The sequence below is a fragment of the Ipomoea triloba genome, chromosome 9 (assembly GCF_003576645.1).
Source record: "Ipomoea triloba cultivar NCNSP0323 chromosome 9, ASM357664v1".
In the NCBI taxonomy this organism is placed as follows: Eukaryota; Viridiplantae; Streptophyta; class Magnoliopsida; order Solanales; family Convolvulaceae; genus Ipomoea; species Ipomoea triloba.
The window spans coordinates 22801281-22820754 of NC_044924.1; the positions used below are offsets into that span (position 1 = coordinate 22801281).

The window sequence follows — 19474 nt, forward strand, 5'->3', positions numbered from 1 at the left end:
AATATGGTCAAACTACACATCTTTTATCCCGTTGAGTGTTTCCCTTGCCCCCACGGCTTCCACTTCTTTGGCTAGGTAGACTCCTCACGAAGGAATGCATACATTTTGCGGTTACAAACTCATCATTCTCATCCCTAATGATAGCCCATTCAATTCTCATCTTCTTTGAGTTTTGATCAATGGGCGCATCTTCATTATATTAATTTTAACCTAACCAATTGGGGCTTTCCTTAACTTCATTTTGTGGATATGGTGCATATGGTTGGTCTGATGCGTTCTACCTTTGGCTTCCCTCCAACTCACCAACAGAGACTTTGTTTTCTCAGTGATAGTCCAGGGAGTCGCACGATGATTGTTCCGCATCTTATCATTTCTAGCATTCCATATACTCTAGCACACCATGATCATCATGCAACTTTTCCTTACCTCGAATTGAATCCTTCAAGTTGTGAAATGACCAGTCATGGAAATTATCAAAGCTATTTAATTTCACTCTATGCCTAGGATATTGTAGTAGCTATGAAGCACACAACACATTTTGCAAAAAATATAGAGTGATTTCTCTAATTTTGACTCAAAAAGCATGCAAACCTCCAAACAACAAACATGTTTCATACGAAGAGCATCTATAGTAGCTAAATAGAGGTTACAAGCACACCAAAAGAAGTTCGCTTTTGGGAGATTATCCAAACCCCACATAGCAATACAATCTTTGCCATCCATTTGTAGTCCACATAGTTGTTCCCGCATCAAAGCCCGACTGACTTTAGGACCATCATGAGTGGGTTTCTGACTGACAATGCGGTTAAGTTTGAGGCCATGTAGAGCGTTGTGGCCTCTGTCTAGCATCCTCTATATGATGGGGGCTCGAATTAAGGTGGTATATGAAAATTTCTTTCTATTTGAGTTCTATGATGAAATTGATGTACAACGAGTGTTGGATGACGATCTGTGGTCGCATGGGTGCCAGCATGCTCGCATAGGCGAGATCTGCTATGCGCACGCATGTGGCATGTTCGTTTTCACAAATGGGCGCTGACATACCCGTGTCGTCGCCCGTGCGTCGAACCTTGATGCACACAGTATAAATAGATTATCTTAGATTTGAAAAGAGAGATGTAGCCAAGAGTGACACAATAGCTTAAGGTAAGGACAACTTTGTGAGATTTTCATCCTTTAGACTTAGAAATTGCTCTTAAAACATAGTTCTTGTATTTCATAACTCAAAACCTACAAGGATTGATGATCCACTCTATTTTGAAGATAAGTGTTCTTGCTTTAATTTCATTTATAGCTTTATGATTTATTGATTTGATATCTCTGTGTTTTTAGCCTATATAATGTGTGAGTAGTCTTGTTTGGCTGGGTTTGGATTGAAGTTACATGATATTCTTAATGCCTATTTGACATTTATTGCATAAGAGGGGTAAAATCCAATATAGAGTTCCACTTGTTGTGAGAAATCTTAAATTCTTGTGTTGAGATGTGGTGCACAACATTGTTAACACTCATCTTGTTTGGAATTTGACCGCGACTAAAGTTGGGTTAACATTCCCCTAGACCCATCTCGCAACCCTTAGGTTCGGCTACGAAAGTAGGGAATTATAGGGATCTAAATTACTTGAACTTTATTGAGGGGGTTGGTAGCATCACGAAAGTAGGACAATATTCGTCTTTCAATTTGATCTAACATTGGATCATGAAAGTGACTTGTTAATCCACCGAATTGGTGTTGACAATCTTGGAACCCGAAATTAGTTTGGCTCCCCTTAATCTATAGATTTGGTGTAGAATCAAATGTTCCCTCATTCCAAACCCTACTTTTTTTATTTGATCATTTACTCGAGTTGTTTACTTTTATTCCTCACTCTCTTATCATTGCTTAGCTTCCACCAATTTCCCTTCTCCTTGTGCCTTGAAACCTTTCAAGGATTATGCCTAAAATGTAGTCCTAGTCAATGATATAAACAATTTATTTTTGTTTAAACCATCCAGGAACACTCACTAACTCACAGAGTACTTTTATACCAGATAGGCTAATCACTGATAATATCTTGGTAGCAATAGGAGTGAGACATTTTCTAAGGAGAAAATAGTTTGGAAATATTGCCCTAAAACTAGACATGGCTAAAACATATGACAGAATGGAGTGGAGTTTTTTTTTAAACATATGCTCACTAGCTTGGGTTTTTATGACCAATTAGGTGGATTTGATCCTGGAATGTGTAACCATGGTGACATATAATATTATTGTTAGTGGAATGGTAGCAAGTATTGTCACACCTACTAGGGGTCTAAGATTGGGGGGGCCCATTATCCCCCTATTTCACTATTTGTTCATCATTTGTGTAGAGGGACTATCGCCCTATTTGGTTATCGCGTGGCCATGGCACTCTCCCGATTTCTCACTTTTTTTCGTAGATGATAGTCTGCTGTTTTTCAAAGCCAGCACTCAGGAAGCTACGAAGGTTAAAAGGTGTCTGAAGGATTACGAGATTTTTTTTGGCCAACTAGTGAATTTCCACAAATCTAGTATTTCTTTAAGCCACAACACTCAGGCGACAATAAGATAAGAGGTGGTTGGCATTTTAGAGGTGATTTATGTAGAGGATTTCAAAAACTACTTGGGTTTTCCCTCTTTTGTCAATTTTGTGGGTCAGAATATGAGAGAGTGGTTTTTGCCTATATTTAGGAGAAAATGGGTGATAGAATTGATGGGTGGAACAAGAAATTTCTATCGCGAGCAATGGATGAGATATTACTTAAGAGTGTGATCCAAGCCTATGTATGCTATGAGTGTTTTCCTTTTCCCTAAGACCTTCTATGTGACTCTAGAATAAAATATGAATAATTTTTTGCAGAATAATGGGGTTTCTATTAGAATGGGCATTCAATGGAAAGCTTGGACAAATTCAGTATTCCGAAGAAATTTGGTGGGTTGCGATTTAAGCAATTGCATGGATTCAATCTCATTTTGTTAGGAAAACAAAGTTGGCGGTTCATGACCAAATCAAAATCCCTTGTTTCTTATATCTTTAAGGCTAGGTATTTCCCTCATAGTACTTTCTTTGAAGCTCACTTGGAACATAACCCGAGTTATTGCTGGGAGGAGCAATTATGTGGCTAAAGACTTGATTGTTGGTGGGGTTAGAACGATGATAGAAAATGGCAACACCACTTTGGTTTGGTTCCACTAGTGACTTCTATCTAATACTAATGCAAGGATACAACACCCCATCCAAAACTCAATAATATCACAGTTGGCAACTTGATTGACCCCCTGCTCAAAATTGAGACGTAGGCACACTCAAGGACCTCTTTCAAGTTGGGGATGTGAAAGCCATTTAAAAAAAACCCCATTTACTCTTCCTATGAAGACAATTGGTACTAGAAAGGAGATCTAAGAGGCCTTTATTCGGTCCAAAGCGGCTACATGCTTCTTATGGCCAAATATGATGCACCACATACCTGATTTGTGAGGTAGAACAAGATTTGGGGATTAGGTGTTGTTCCAAAATATCGCAACCTTCTTTGGAGGGAAGCAAAAAATACCTTACTACATCTTTACTCTATCTTAAAGGTGTGGATGTAGAAAACAAGTGCCCTATTTGTAATAGGGATGAGGAAATAGTGATACACATTTTATCCGGTTGTGATCTTGTAAAATGGGTGTAGCAAGGGCTAGGATTTTTTTGCCTATCACGCAAAATGACTTTGGTAGTTGGTTGGAGCTTGTCATGTGAAACTTCATACCAAAGTAGTAGGAGTTTCTCCTATGGTTTTCAAGCAATTTGGCATGCTAGAAACAAATTGTCTTTGAAAATCACATGCCAATGCCAACCTCCATTTGTAAGATGGTCACGCATGAACTTCGGAATTGGCAAGCAGCTAAGCAACAACATGGTAGCAAACCTGATGCCTCTACGAAATAATTGATGGCATGGAAATTTTCCTTTGTTTCGTCAACGCAACCATTGACCTAGTAGTAATGTAGTATCGCAATTTTCCTTCGACTTTTGTGTCATTGCCAAAGACAGTACCTTTGTGGCAACCGCCAATGACCCCCTGCGTTGTGTGTATGACCCCCTTATTGAAGAAGCTATGTCCTATAAGGAAACACTCACGTTGCTAAAAGTCAAGAAGCTAAGTAGCATTCGAGTAATAATTGACTATTATAATCTTTACCACAACATCACTAGAAGACCCAAGGACCTTACTGTGAGACCCCAAAATACTATTTCATCAAATCCTATTTTTAAAATGGATTTTGAAGTGTAATTTCATTCCTACGACTATTTTATCAAATGAGCTTATAATTAAAATATTTTATAACTCCTTATCCTTAATGATTTGATACTAACATTTATATAATTATTTATATTTTAAAAGCCTTATTTAAAGAGTGGATTCCTTCTTTAAAATCTTAACCCAAAAGTCTATCTGAGAGGAACTTGTGAATCTAATAACCTCGTTTTAAACCAAATATTGACTTCAAAATACTCTTATTATAATTTTATATCTTCTATAAGATATTTGACGTAAATTTGACTCAGTTCTTGACCCGAAATTATAACCCGAGATTTTTAATTCGTAACTGACCAAAATGCCCCTTCGGTAGCCGTTCATTCCTTCTTCCCTCCCCAAGGTTTTGTGCCTATAAATAGTGCATTATTCCATTCATCATCCTCAATCTCTCTAAAGCTACCTTTCCACCCTACACCTGCAGAAGAGCAACCAAGAGCCACCATTGTGTATTGTGAGCTTGAGCTCTAACCTAACATTTTCAATATTTTCCACCATTATTCCTTCTTCTTCTACTTAATCCTTTCATGCATTTTCATGTGTATGAATGTATGAATAATGTGTGCAATATGTGCTTTGTTTGGGGTATAGGAGGTAAAAGTAGTGGTTAGTGATAGATTGAAGGAGAATGAGGGATTCACGCTTCTAAGCTTTCAAGCTTAAGGTATAACCCATGGAAACTCAAACTAGTGTATTTTCCTTATGATCTGTGTGTTATGCTCTGTAAATGCATATGTTGGAAAAAATGGCATAAATGACATTTAAGTAGCTATTTTGTGGTATAAATATAAGTAGGGTCCACTTCTGATTTGGGTCGGGTCAAAGTGGATTCGGGTTCTTTATAGTTCGACGAAGAGATCGATATATTATACGCTCAAAATGGATAATGGGTGAATGAGAAATTGATTCTCAAAGTAGACCCATATGAGATGGATTTTGTGTGGAAAAAGCATTTGAGTAAGCTTTTGTCCCACATTGGTTGGGAATGAAGATTTGACCCACTATATATACAAGGGTCTTTTTATGACTTGTTAACTTGTATAGCATAGATGCTCTCTCTCTCTCGCGTGCGCGCAAGGGGTGGGGGTGCAAATCAAATCCCGGCACCTGCGGGCTAAGTTATGCCGAATTCTCTCGCAGGCGAGTAGCAGCAGTGCGCGAGACTACGATGTCTCGTGCTGTGCAGCGCGTGAGACATGCGATGTGGGCTAAGTTATGCCGAATTAATTCTCTCGCAGGCGAGTAGCAGCAGTGCGCGAAGTTATGTCGAATTCTCTCGCAGGCGAGTAGCAGCAGTGCGCGAGACTACGATGTCTCGTGCAACATGCGATGTTTCAAGGCGCAGTTGCGATGGAAGCTTGCGATAGCAGTGATCTCCTGGTCGCACTGGTCGATCTCTCGCGGCTAACAGTTGAACTCTCGAAGCTTGCACATGTCGATCTATCGTAGATCTAAGTCACCTCTCACAGGCGACCTTCCGCGCGTAACTGCACTAACCTCTCGCAAGAGACTTTGGCCAAAACGGTTCACTTCCGTAGTGACCGTTCATGTGATTAACTCAGCACGTTATGCAATTAATATCATATTAATTCCAATATTTATTTTAGAGTTAGTTCCATGTTAGTGGCAGAGTTAATACTTGGTTAGTGGGAGGAGGTTACAAAGCCAGAATTGAATGCTATGTTGAATGCCATTAATTCTTCATTTCCTATATATACTTCTAGGTGAGCAGCAGGCTTTCAAGACACAGAATATAGGCATACTAGCCAACGAAATACATAGTTTTCCACCTTGAAACTCTGCTCAACCTTCCTTCAAGCCACCTGTGTTCATCCCACGTTCTTGTTCGCCAGGTCCCAAGTTTGTGTGCTCAAACGCAGGGATCGTAGTACGTTTTGTCCTGGGAAGCCTAAGCCGCACCGCTCCAGCACCCCAAGAGGTGGTAAATAAGGTTTTAAGGACAGAGGCAACTCGACTCGTGCTAACAACTACCCAAATTCGTCCATCTTCGTCGCCGAGTTATTCCAGGTTTATCTAACCTTTGTGTAGGTTTAAATTCCTGGAATTATTTGTTTATTGTGGATTTTTATATTATCTCCATTTTCTTGGGTTTTTTGAGAGTTATTTCCAACAATCTTAAAACCTTATTTATCCCTATTCTTTTCTTAATTCTCGAATACCACGAAGAAATGGAAAATCCTAGTTTACCTTTGTTTGATAATGGGGACGAGAACCGTAATGTTGTTGTGAACAACAATGGAGGGAACGGCAACGTAGTTGCACATTCCCAGGCACCAGTGAACATTGACATGGTGATCGATCCCGTGCGGTCGGATAGAGTCATAAAAATTGGCAACGGTTTAGCACGAGAGCTAAAAGCCCAGATAGTAGAGGTCATCCGACGATTTAAAGAAGTGTTCGCATGGGGGCCAAAAGACATGCCAGGTATTGACAAAAACATCATAACCCATAAATTGGTTGTGGACCCCACCAAGAAACCGGTACAGCAAAGGAATAGATACATGTCGGCAGAACGAAGGGACTTCGTGAAGAAGGAGGTGGTCGCGTTGTCGCATGCTGGGCATGTTAAAGAAATCTATTACCCCTAGTGGTTGAGCAACATAGTCCTAGCCCCAAAAGGATCCACTTAGAGAATGTGTGTAGATTATACAAACCTCAATAGAGCCTGCCCCATGGACCGGTTTCCATTGCCAAACATAGATTAGCTGGTGACGAGACGGCAGGTTGCGAGTTGATGAGCTTCATGGATGCCTTCCGAGGGTACCATCAGATATCCATGCATGAGGAAGATGCCGAGAAGACTGCATTCACCACCCCAGAAGGCATATTTTGCTACATGGTTATGTCGTTCGACCTCAAAAATGCAGGCGCCACTTATACTCGGATGGTGGCCAAATTATTTGAAAAAAGTGCTGGGACGAAACATGTAGGCGTACATGGACGACATGATCGTCAAAATCCGCAGAGCCACCTCTCATGTCAAAGACCTTAACGAGGTATTTTCCATTATGAAAGACTTCAATTTGCGCTTGAACCCAAAAAAATGCACCTTTGCAGTTCATTGGGGCAAGTTCCTAGGTTTTATGGTTACCAGAAATGGAATAGAACCAAACCCAGAAAAGGTGAAGACCATTCTTGACATGGAACCCCCGCGGTCCATAAAAGAGGTCCAAAGACTCAATGGTCGCCTTGCAACCTTGGGTCAGTTTTTGTCTAGATTGACCAAACGGTCCCTCCCCTTCTTTCAGATATTGAAGAAGATCAAGGGATTTGAATGGACTCTAGAGTGCCAGTTGGCCTTTGACGAGTTGAAAAAATATTTGTTATCCCCGCCCCTGCTTGCAAAGCCATAGGTGGGTGAAATCTTATTCTTATACCTGGTGTGTCACAGGGTGCGATCAGCTCCGTGCTGGTCAAAGAGAAATGAGGGACTCAGCGCCTCATTTAGTATGTAAGCAAAGCCTTGCATGACGCGGAATTGCGGTACATTGTGGTGGAGAAGACGGTATTCAATGCGGTCACCTCTTCAAAAAGGTTGGCCCACTATTTCCAAGCACATCACATCCATGTACTCTCGCATCAATCGTTGGGGAGTTTCTTACGAAATGCCAACTCCGCTAGGATGGCAAGATGGGTCATGCACCTCAGCCAATTCGATATTGAATTCAGGCCGAGGCCAGCCATCAAAGGTCAAGCTCTTGCAGATTTTATAGTGGAGTGCACGGCTCGCGAGGTGACGGAACAGGTCGAAAATGAAGATGGAGGATGGTTGACCTTGTCTACGGATGGCTCTTCCAACAGCAAAAGCTGCGGTGGTGGGGTGGTGCTCATCACCCCAAAAGGGTTCCGCACCTACTATGCAATTAGATTCCACTTCAAGTTATCCAACAACGATGCAGAATATGAGGCCCTCTTAAACGGGCTACGGTTAGTAGCAGGACTACGAGCAGAGAATATCCATATTCGGTGTGACTCTAAGCTGGTAGTCGGCCATGTCACGGGAGAGTATGAGGCCAACGAAGGTAGTATGCAGAGATACAGGGACGTAGTGTTGAAAAACCTGCGTAAATTTGAGGGGTATAAAATTCACCAAGTACCCTGCGAGCAAAATGCTGATGATGACATTCTCTCCAAGCTTCCAAGCTGAGCACTGGAATCCCCAACCACATTTGCAAGATTGCTTGAGTGGAAGATTTGGAGACTTCAAGCATCGACATCTCGTGGGTTTGCCCCGTGCAAACTACAGAACCGTGTTGGATTGACCACATTACAAAATACAAGAAGGATAGCACTCTACCGATGGACGAGCAAGACGCTAAGCTGGCAAAGTTACGAGCACCTAGCTACGTCATTCTAGATGACAAATTGTATAAGCGGTCTTATAACGGCACACTCCTGAAGTGCATATACCCTGATGAAACAGAACTGATGATGAGAGAAGTCTATGAAGGGGTGTGCTCCGCGCACTAGAGAGAAAGCGTACAACATAGCTCATCGTATCATGTTGCAAGGCTTCTTTTGGCCAAAAATGTTGAAGGATTGCGCGGAATAAGCCAGGCGATGCCCTAAATGTCAAGAGTTTCAAACACTACCAGGATAGCCTGCAACTAATTACACTCCTGTGAGTACAGCAATTCCCTTCTGAAGATGGGGAATAGATTTGGTGGGGGCCCTTCTTACGGGCTCTGGAAGCCGGAAGTACATCATTGTGGCAGTTGACTACTTCACCAAGTGAGTGGAAGCCGAACCTCTTGCCAGCATCACAGCAACAAGGTGCAAAAAATTTGTGGAAAAAGTATATTGTGCCGCTTTGGCATTCCCCTTCAAATAATTACTAACAACGGACGCCAATTTGAAGCAAGGGAGTTTTCAAAGTTCTTGACAAGGAATGAGGCATCAAGCATAGTCGGGTAGCGGTGTCATATCCTCAAGCCAATGGTCAAGTGGAGAATGCGAATAGAACTATCCTTGATGGTTTAAAAAGGAAGTTGGAGGTATCTGGCGGAGCGTGGGTTGAAGAACTTAACAGTATTCTTTGGACTTACCGCACAACACCAAGGAGGGCCACTGGTAAAACCCCCTTCGCTCTCAGTTATGGGTTCGAAGCTTGAGCTCCAATAGAAATGATGGTAACAAGTAGGAGAGTAGAGAAGTATGAACCAGGCCGAAATGAAGTCCAACAAGGGGTGGACCTCAATTTCATAGATGAAAAAAGGGAAGTTGCATATTGTATGATGGAGAACTACAACCAACAGTTGAAATCTTATCACGACGCAAAAGCTCGACCCCGATACTTCCAAGTAGGCGACTACGTACTGCGGAGGAGAGAAGCCAATAAGCACTTAGAAGGGGGCAAGTTCACGAAAAAATGGGAAGGTCCTTACATTATAGAAGATGTTGCTGAGGCGGCGAGGGGGTAAGGTGGGGCTGAGATGCCCCACCATCCCTCTGTTTGCTAGGGTTTGAAAAAAAAAAAAAGAAAAAAGAAAAGAGAAGAAAGAATACCAGGAGAAGTGGGGAGACAGAATTGCAGGACGGTAAAAGATAAAAGAAGAGTGGAAAGAGTTTTTATACAAAAAAAAAAAAAAATAGGTGTTTTCAAAAGGAAAGGGAATCATGGGAATTATGGTGGAGATAGGAAATTATTCCCAAAATCAAAAGGATTTCATTATTCCGAAAATCAAAAGGATTCCTTATAAAATCCTGCATAAAACTTATTAACATTATTATTTTCAGAGTTATTCAGATTATTACTCCGGGTAATTGGGAGATTGACGTATGATAAAAAAAAAGAATTTAACAAAAGATAATATTTTTATTCCCGTGAAAAAATTCGTTGTGAAGCGTACAATAGATATCTTTATTGTTAACGAGGAATACATTTCAGGGATTACATTCAGACTTTTGCAAAAGGAGAATATGGGGTAGGATCTTTAGATGCTAGAGGAAGCTCTTCCTCAACGGATGGGACCATATAATGAGCAAACAAAAAAAACACAAAAACGTACCAGGTAAAAGTGCTGAGGCAGGATTAAAGGAGCAATGAATACTAAACAACCTAGTGCAGGAGAGTTTTTATACACAAAAGAGAGGCGAAAAAGGAAGGAGAATCATGGCAACTACTTTGAAGATTAAGAAATATTTCACAAATCAAGGGGATTTCCTTGTGAGATCCCATGTAAATAGATTTTTGCCTAGTACCAAATTGTTACTCCCAAGCTACCTCGGCCACTCTCGCTAGCTAGGGAGTGGGGGTTGGTGACAGGGTAACTGGGTAAATACCCGACCTGGAACCACAGGACCCGAAGGCAACGAACGGCCGCATGTGGAAGTCAAAACATCCAGCGAAACATTAAAGAGGAGGAGTTACTCCAACGGCTCCTCAGCATTATTATACACACTTAGTACACATTGAAGAGGAGGAGTGAAACATCCGTTACAAATATGAAGAGTCGCTGTAATTAGGACTATAAAAGAAGGGTCACGTTGTAGGAGAAGGACACGCAAATTTTACTAGACAACACTATTGTACTATTGACTATACTCAGATTAATAATACATACCGATAACAATACTTACCGTCATCTAAATTTGAAAGATTGATTCCAGCAGTGTTGTAGTCTCAGCATCTTTTCAATGCACCAAGTGTGTCACAATGTTCTATTGCCTTACATTGACATTTTTAATAATGAGTTTTAAATCAATTTATTAGGTTAATATGATTGTCTTAAAAATGTTCTTTTTTTCTTTTTAATTTTTTTTCATGTTATTAACATAATATTGGGTAAAAAGTTAGTGTAAAAAGAAAACAATGAACAATGTAGTGAATATAATTAATTAATAAATTTGAAGGTAAGTAATCTTTGCATGGTAGAAAATATAGACAATATAACTAATGAAACTATATCTCTTTTTAAAATTTTTGATAATGAATATATTTTTGGAATAAAGGCATTGTAGACATCGAATTATAAATTAAAGAAATGCATAGGTATTTTTTTTTTGTTGTAACTACTAATTTATTTAATTTAATAAGAGTAATAAAGTGGGTACTTATTTCTGAATAATATATTCTAACACATTTGTAATATATGTTCAACAATTATGCCAACTTAGATTGGGATGAGGTTCGAACCTAAGACATTTCTTATAGAAATTAATGGGTAAGTTAAAAGTTAACAGAATATTAACGAAAAAGAGAATATTTAATAAATAATCATATAATTAAGGATAAATTAGGAAATCTCAAGAAAAAATATAAATCTAAACAATCTAAACCATCCATTTGATTTAATAATTTGAGTGTCATTTTTTTTATCCATTATAGGCCTAACTTTTTTTTTTTACTCTTATTAGTATATATATATATATATATATATATAGTAGATTATTATTATTATTATTATTATTAATCCTAAATGACCAAATTCAAATTATGCTTTTGAAAATTTATGTAACACGCTGTAAATAAACTCTAGAATTACATAACGAGAGCAATGAAATAGATAAGAGAGTTTTGAGAAAACATATTTGATTGAGGTTGACCTACTGATTGACGCTCTATGTTGAGAGTAGGAGAAGATACACACTATAATAATAATAATAAAAAAAAAAAGAGATCAAACATCAATTTTAGGTTAAAAAAGAGGGGTAATTTTGTCTCAAATTTTTTTTTTCTTCTTAAAATCCATTAAATTGAAATATCGAGGGAGATGAGATTCTAATTCCATAAAAATGAGAGAATTTTAATTTCACGAAATTGTAATTCCCTCCAAACAAACAAAAGAATTTGTTTGTCTTCGAAATAATGTGAGAATTAGGTGAGAATAAAACCTTCCAACCAAACGCCCTGTAAAGTATAATTAAAATGATACACGTTATTTTATTTTATAATCCATTCCTCTACTTGGACCATGGTTCACAGTAAAATTTATTCCTCTACATGGACCATGGTTGACAGTAAAATTTAGCCTGACGGCCGACACGGCCATTTGTAATTTTGCACGCACATTTATGTTGTGAGTAACAGCCCAACATATTGATTGGTATAAATAAGCCTCATACAAATGTTGAGTGGCGGAGGGATCGCTTTCGGCTTTCTACTCCAACAATCAATCAGTGACATCGTGGGGGTGGAAACTGGAAATTGTGAAGCAAAATCCGAAGAGATGGGAGGCAAAGACGCCATGGCCACCACCCCGGGACTCCTCAATAGCACTACCACAAAATTCTCCGCAGATTTATCCCCAAATTCCCTCCATCGTCTCGATGGCTTCCTTCGCTCCATGGGAGTTTACTGGACTAGCTTTCCCTCTCAACACCAAGCCAAGGACTCTTTCTCTCACCTCACTCGCGGCATCCTCAAAGTCCAACACATCCACCCCGGCAAACTCACCTGCCTCCTCGTCGTCAAACCTGCTATCATGGTAATTACCTAGCCTACCGCTAAATTAATTTCTTGTTCTGCTCAACTCGTATGTTTAAGTAAAATTATAATTATAGTTATGCCACTTCATCTTTTCCGGATTTTTAAAATATTGAATTCTAGTGGTGAGTCTAGCGACGAAATTCTGATGGAAAACTAGACTTGATTGAAACAGTTCCTGTTTTTATTTTTCTAAGATGTCTGCTGTATCTGCGCTAAAAATGATATCTTTGCATCGAATTCGTGTTTGGATCCCTAGAATTGCATGGAAAACCCCAAAATTGTATAAGCAGTGTGAAAAATTAGTTTAAGCTGTTGAAGATTGTTATTATTAACAATAACAATGATAGAAAAGTAATGAAAGCAAGATTTACGTGGTTACGTTCACGGAAGCGAAGCTATTCTTGTATTAATTGTGATGATGATACAACACAAGCAATGTATTTATTGGCATCCACTCTTGTATCATGGGCCAGACCTAATCTCCACTCCAATTCCTTATATGAGACTAATTTCTATTCCTTATATGTGACAAACTCAACAAAGATTCCCCTCCCTCTCCCTAAATGATGCTGCAGTGGCTGACCTCAGGGTAGTAGTAGTTTTTGATAAGTGGCTATATCATTGTCTGATTAGGCACTATGTAGGTTGAAAGGTTCTAGTAGACTCCCAGGACATATTGAACTGCCTAGTAAATTAGAGAGAAGAATATAAGTGGAATAAATTTTATGCATCCACCAGATGAAACCTGCCTAATATCATTCAGATGAAGTGCGGCACAATTCTATCATTTTTTTTTGTCTCCGTTGACATCCACATATCTTAATTCAATGCAATTTCAGAATGCTTTTGGTGGGATGCACGGGGGTGCAGTTGGTTCCATAGCTGAGAGAGTGGCAATTGCGTGTGCTAGAACAGTTGCGGGAAAGGACAAAGAGCTATTTCTTGGAGAATTAAGCATGTCTTATCTCTCAGCTGCTACTGTTAATGTTAGTCTTTCTTGGATTGGGATAGGATTTCATCTTTATATCTATATATACATATTTCTGAGTTCCTCCAAAATTAAAAGTGCTGTGTTTTCCAGGCAGAAGTGTTGGTTCATGGGTCTGTCATTAGGAGTGGAAGGAACTTAACTGTAGTTGCTATGGAGTTTAGATTGAAGGACTCCGAGAAATTGGTTTACATTTCTCGGGCAACCTTATATCACACACCAGTGGCAAGTTTGTGAATCACCAACTTCTGGCTCATGGTAAGTTTTTTGTGCACTAGCAGGTTAACTTTGCTACTATACACAGTTGCTATTTCCAGTTTTTGTCTAATTTCCTTTTTCGCTTAGTTGTGGTTCTTCATATGTTTTATTTTGTCTTTTTAATCTATAGATGAGGGCCGGGGTATTTGGGTAGGTTAAAAGACACTAGCCTACGCACCTAGCCATTGCTATTCTTTTTTGGGTGACGAAAGAAACCCACAGCCACCATCCGAGGGTGTGCACTGAGTAAACCCCGCCTTGTGACCCTAGCAGACAAAGGACCACTAGGTAAACGAGCCTAGGTTGCCCATAACTAACTAGCTCAAACCAAGAAGATTGGGATTCGAACTTGTGACCTTGTGGTTACAAATTTGTATCCTTAGCCATCTTGGTCATTGTTATTCTTGCTACCTGAGCAGATGGCAATTGTTTCAGATCAGTGATATCTTCATCATAGATTGTAAATTCATTAGGCTAAATAATTTCAAGTATGCTTAGTAGGCAACCCTCAAAGTCACTAATCTTGCTTCAAACCCAAGTCTTGAAGAAACCATTTCATACATATCAACTCTTTGGGAATGTCTAATAAACGCTTGTAATTTGGAGGGCATTTGATGAAAACCATAGCAAGTGAGCAAAGCACATTATTGCTGAGACACTGGATAGCATACTGCACAGTGTGCAGTGATATATTTACATTGTTTGACTCAGACATTCAGTTGAGAGTTGAGACTCCTAATTGTAAACCTTTTTTTGTGTACAAACAGGATTGAATGATCTGACTTGGGGAGTTACTGGCTTATGAATGTTAATAGGGGCACAAGTAACAGTGAGACTTTGTTATAGTGGTTATTGATTAATGATTTTCTTGGTGTATTTAAGACAAAATTAATGTAGTACATCTTATACCTACTATAGTACAGTACTCAAATCCATGAATATTTGGTGGCAGTTAATAGAGGCAAACATGATTTGTTGTGCCTAAAGGTATTATTATTATTTTACAACAAACATTGATGTATAAGTGAAGAAACAACCTAATGGCAGCAAAGTGAGGCTATTTCAGAAGAATCCAGTGGGGTGGGGTGATTCAGGCCAATGTACCAACCCCATGCTCACTTCTAAACAAACAACCAATTAATTTGTCATTCTTTTTAGATGAACATGCTGATAGTAAAGAATGAAAAAACACAATACCATTTTTAATCCTAGAGTTGTGGTTGTGGTAAGTAATTGATCGATCTCTTACTAATTCAAAGTGTCAAAAGTAACCAGTTTGATTCGCGTGAGTGACTGTACATTTTCATCCCTTATGAGATGTTAGGAATTCAAAATCTCCTCTTTTATGAAAAAATTATTATAACCAATACTTTGTCCCTTAATTGGATTAACCCGGTGCGAATGGAGATTAATCTTTGTATGATACGAACTTTAATGTGTATCCTATAATTATGGTCTATTTAAGACACCTCATGGTCTAACAAAAAAAAAAAAAAAAAAAAAAGTGTCAATTTAAAACTTAGGTTGTGATCGAAACTTCCATTAACAAACAAGAAATGATATTCGGGGGTTCAGCCCTAGACCTAATAATCCTCAACTTTTGAAGCCGAAAAAGAAATTTAATCAACAAAATGCCTATATACCAAACACTTTGGGGAGCCCTTAAAGGGGTTCAATTTCTCTGATTGAAAAATTCAAATACCAGACACTGTTGGCTATGGTTATTTTTCAACTCAACTCAGGTGTAAACTGGAAAGAAGATGACAACAGGGGGCTGCCTGCCTGCCTGCCTTTGAAAATGATATTCAAAACAATCTTTCATTCAAAATAAGCAACTAAGATCCCCTATTGGTCAATGGCAGGCATCTCCTTAACTTGGTTGCAACCTCGTCACCTTTCATCTCATCCAATCATGCCATGTCCACTTCAAACTTACCTCCCCTCACGAGAATATTGCATTAACAAATGTCTCTGCATCGAATGGTTGGAGATCATCTATGCCTTCACCAACGCCTACAAACTTTACGGGAATACCAAGCTCATCCACTACACTGACCTGTAAGCACAAGCAGTTAAAACTTCTTTAATCAGAACCGATAGTATTTGTCATTTATTAAAAGTCTGCAGAATAAAGAACAGTAACTATACCACACAACCACCTCTAGCAGAACCATCAAGTTTTGTCAATATGAAACCAGTTACTCCAACAACCTAGCATTGGAAGGTAGCCCAAACATTCAAATATTTTAAAGGTGACTTTAATAAGGAACACATATCTCCATGTACAAACAGAGAAAGATAAAATGAATATTTCGGTATTGCCTGCCACCAGGGCGACCTAAAGTGAAACATGAGATTTTCAACCAGAAAATAAATGGCATAGTTGAATCTGAAACATTACCTCATTAAACTCTCTTGCTTGTGGGAGCATATTTAAACCTGTTGTTCCATCTAGCACTAGCAAAATTTCCTACAAATCACGTGAAACATTTTTCTAGTAACTACTCGAGAGGAGAGTGTTTTCATTTGAACTTCAGTATGCTTTCCGTAATACTGAAGAGAATGCACTCATATGATAAAGTGGAATACAAAAGATGTTGGCTTACATTGGGTGCCCCTGGAACAATTTTACTAACAGTTTTCTTACATGCAACCAGTTCTTCCATCAGGCTATAATTAGTGTGCAAACCTGCTCAAACAATCAAAACCTTTCTGAATATTCAATGATGTTGTAAAGTCAGGAAGTTAATGCATCTAACTCAACTTACGTCCAGATGTGTCACATAAAACGATATCAACACCTTGTTCCTTCCCTCTTTTAACAGCCTGTGAAAGAACTACTCAGGGAGAACTTCAAACTCATGTGTTAGGAGTTACTAAAAGGCCATTCCTATTTCTATTAGCGATTCACAAAGAAAATATAAAAACCTATATCCATACCTGATGATGCTTTGGCTTTCTCCGTCTCCGCAACAACAATCTCACAACCTGTCCTCTCAGCCCAAATCTCCAGTTGATCACTAGCAGCTGCTCTAAACGTATCACCAGCGGCCAGTAATATCTGGCAATAATTTCAAAGCGAAAGAAAAGTGAGAAATGAAGTCAATACGAGGCTTTCTTCCTTCATAATATAAGAACATGTCAAGGCACATAATGCATCTTATGGAGATGAAAGGAAAGGAAAATGTCTCATCCAACCTTTGCTCCTTCGTTCTTCAATCTATTGGCCAGCTTTCCTGCATCAGAAAGAAAAAACTTAAACCACCTCCCAGTGATATACTTGTAGAACGTTTAAACTTTGGGGTAAAGGAAGATTCCATTTGTTTTATACACAATACATCTTTCAAGAGTGTCTCTTGGGCAATGTAGAACTAAGGAAAAGTTTTTCTATTTCTAAGGAAATGATCCTCTATTTATGCTTTCTGGTAATTGCTAGTTCAGTAGATTAAAACATGAAAACAAACACAGCATATTTGTCAAACATCTTTTCTTCCTTTAGACCTTTAGTAAAACAAAACTATGTATTGTGTTGCCAACAATATTGTTAGGCCATTGAGAAGCATACAGTGAACATAACCATTTTGTCTTACCAAGAGATGTTGTCTTCCCACCTCCATTGACGCCCACAATCATGATTACAGCAGGTTTCCTGTTAAATTGTAATGACAATACTTCAACTCTAAACTCCATGAAATCTAAAGAAATCAAAGATTTTGATGCAATTTAAACCTGAATCCTAGTTGAAGCTCTGTTTTAGGTGCCTTAGTTAGAAATTCCAAGATACTCCTCTTCAAAGCATCCTATACACCATCAAAATTGAATTCACCATGTCATTCATTGCTTCCCCATTACCCAAGCAAAGATTTTAAACTATTGATTTGTTAAATAGATAATGAGTGTGGTTTGTTAATGCATATGGGCCAAACCACACTAAAAGACTGAATTCAATCAATTAACTAGTCGAACCCATAGCGGCCAAAACCAAACTAAAAGACTAAATCCAATAAAAACTCATAGCCTTATAAACCCATACGTTCTCTCTTATTTTATCACATGATTAAAGGATAACTACCACATCTATATTCATTTATAAACAGCAGAAGTCAGAGATAAGCATTAGAAATTACTCCTTATAATCAAAATAAAATTTTAAAAGAAAAAATGGTGGGGAAACTACTTTGATCTCACTTCCTGTTTTTAGCCTGCCAGCATATATATCATCTCGCAAACTCTCAACAATCTTTATAGTAATCCTTGGCCCAAAATCAGACACCAGCAAAGCCTACAGCCACAAGGTAAAAAGGCAAAGGCAATTATTTCAACTCTCAACGCTTCCATAGTACAAAAAAATGCAATTATATAAACGCATTGTGTGCAAATTCTTTTATCTACTCGGAAGCAAAATAGCAGCATTAACTCAGCAGAGCAAAGTAACGAATGCCGAGACACTAAACCTATAAATGAATAGAATTCCACATCAAGGTATTTCTTTAACCAAGAATATTCTCCTGAAAATTTCACAGAGAAAAAGAGGTTGAATTTTATGGCACCTCTTCGAGCTCATCGAGAACGCGGTCGGTGTCGGAGAGGTTCCAGTAGAGGAGGAGCTCGTCAATGACGGCCAAGTTATTTCTAGTTTTGGAAAATCCAGAGAAGAGTTTGTCGACGTCGTTCTTTGCTTTCTCTTTGATGAGTCTACCGAGTTTCTGGAAGAACCCAGTCTGGCCGGCCGAGCATTCGAAGCTAGATCGGCATGGGCGGGTAGATTTTGGTAGATTGAGAAAGAAAGCGGCGCCGTAGCTTGGCGGCGTTAATGGTGTTTTGGAAGGGAAGTGCCGGAGAGACGAAGAAGATAGCAGAGAAGCCATTTGCTAAGCTTTGGAAGCAGAAGCCAAGATGCAAGTGTGTAACGGATAAAGTAAGCAAGCGACGTCGTATAGGTTTTTTTTTTTTTTTTTTTTTCCTTTTAATAGTGCAATTAGACCACTAAATTTTTTTAAAAAATGAAATCGACCTATCAATTAAAAAAAAACTTTATATATATATATATATATATAATTATTCGGGGACGGGGCGGGGCGGGGGAGAGTATCCCCGTCCCCGTCCCCGTTCCCCAAATCCCCGTCCACATCGAGGCGGGGATCGGGGATCCTGTCGGGGGCGGGGCAAATTGCCATTCCTAGTTGTATCCCTAGGTTCGAGGTTTGATCTAAGAACATTTAGAGCGATGACATTTACAAGAAATGATCTTAGAGTCTTGCATAAGCTTTTTGCCCACACCATCATAGGACGAAGAAAGGGGATTCCAAGGTCAATTTGCATATATTTGTTTCGCATTTTGAGTATGGCTACCAAAACCCTGATCCGTATGGAGGCGGTAATGGCATGGATGTTCCATAATCAAGTCAACAAATCCATTGTTGACATCTTCATTGGGTTATATGTGGATCAACTCGTGAGGGGAAATATCTTGTAAC

The 19474-nt window shown here is 39.0% G+C and overlaps 2 protein-coding genes across 4 annotated transcripts; one reads left to right on the top strand and one right to left on the bottom strand.

The window, feature by feature from the left end:
* Positions 1-12374: 12374 nt before the first annotated feature.
* Positions 12375-15065, top strand: LOC116029457. The gene is made up of 4 exons (XM_031271474.1): positions 12375-12749; positions 13591-13737; positions 13833-13997; positions 14765-15065. Exons 1-3 carry the CDS (start codon positions 12390-12392, stop codon positions 13974-13976), a joined length of 651 nt encoding a protein of 216 aa, XP_031127334.1. The 5' UTR covers positions 12375-12389; the 3' UTR covers positions 13977-13997; positions 14765-15065.
* Positions 15066-15516: 451 nt separating this feature from the next.
* Positions 15517-18889, bottom strand: LOC116029456 (cell division protein FtsY homolog, chloroplastic). Of its 3 annotated transcripts, none has more exons than XM_031271473.1 (11): positions 18548-18889; positions 18175-18279; positions 17727-17797; positions 17588-17646; positions 17196-17233; positions 16938-17058; positions 16766-16834; positions 16604-16686; positions 16399-16467; positions 16157-16208; positions 15517-16053 (listed from the first exon to the last, which is right to left on the bottom strand). In XM_031271473.1, the coding sequence occupies exons 1-11, from the start codon at positions 18863-18865 to the stop codon at positions 16037-16039; spliced, it is 1002 nt and encodes a 333-aa protein (XP_031127333.1). In that variant the 5' UTR covers positions 18866-18889; the 3' UTR covers positions 15517-16036. The 3 variants fall into 3 exon arrangements, with proteins under 3 accessions (XP_031127333.1, XP_031127331.1, XP_031127332.1); XM_031271471.1 differs by having other exon boundaries at positions 16146-16208; XM_031271472.1 differs by lacking the exon at positions 16157-16208.
* Positions 18890-19474: the final 585 nt, after the last annotated feature.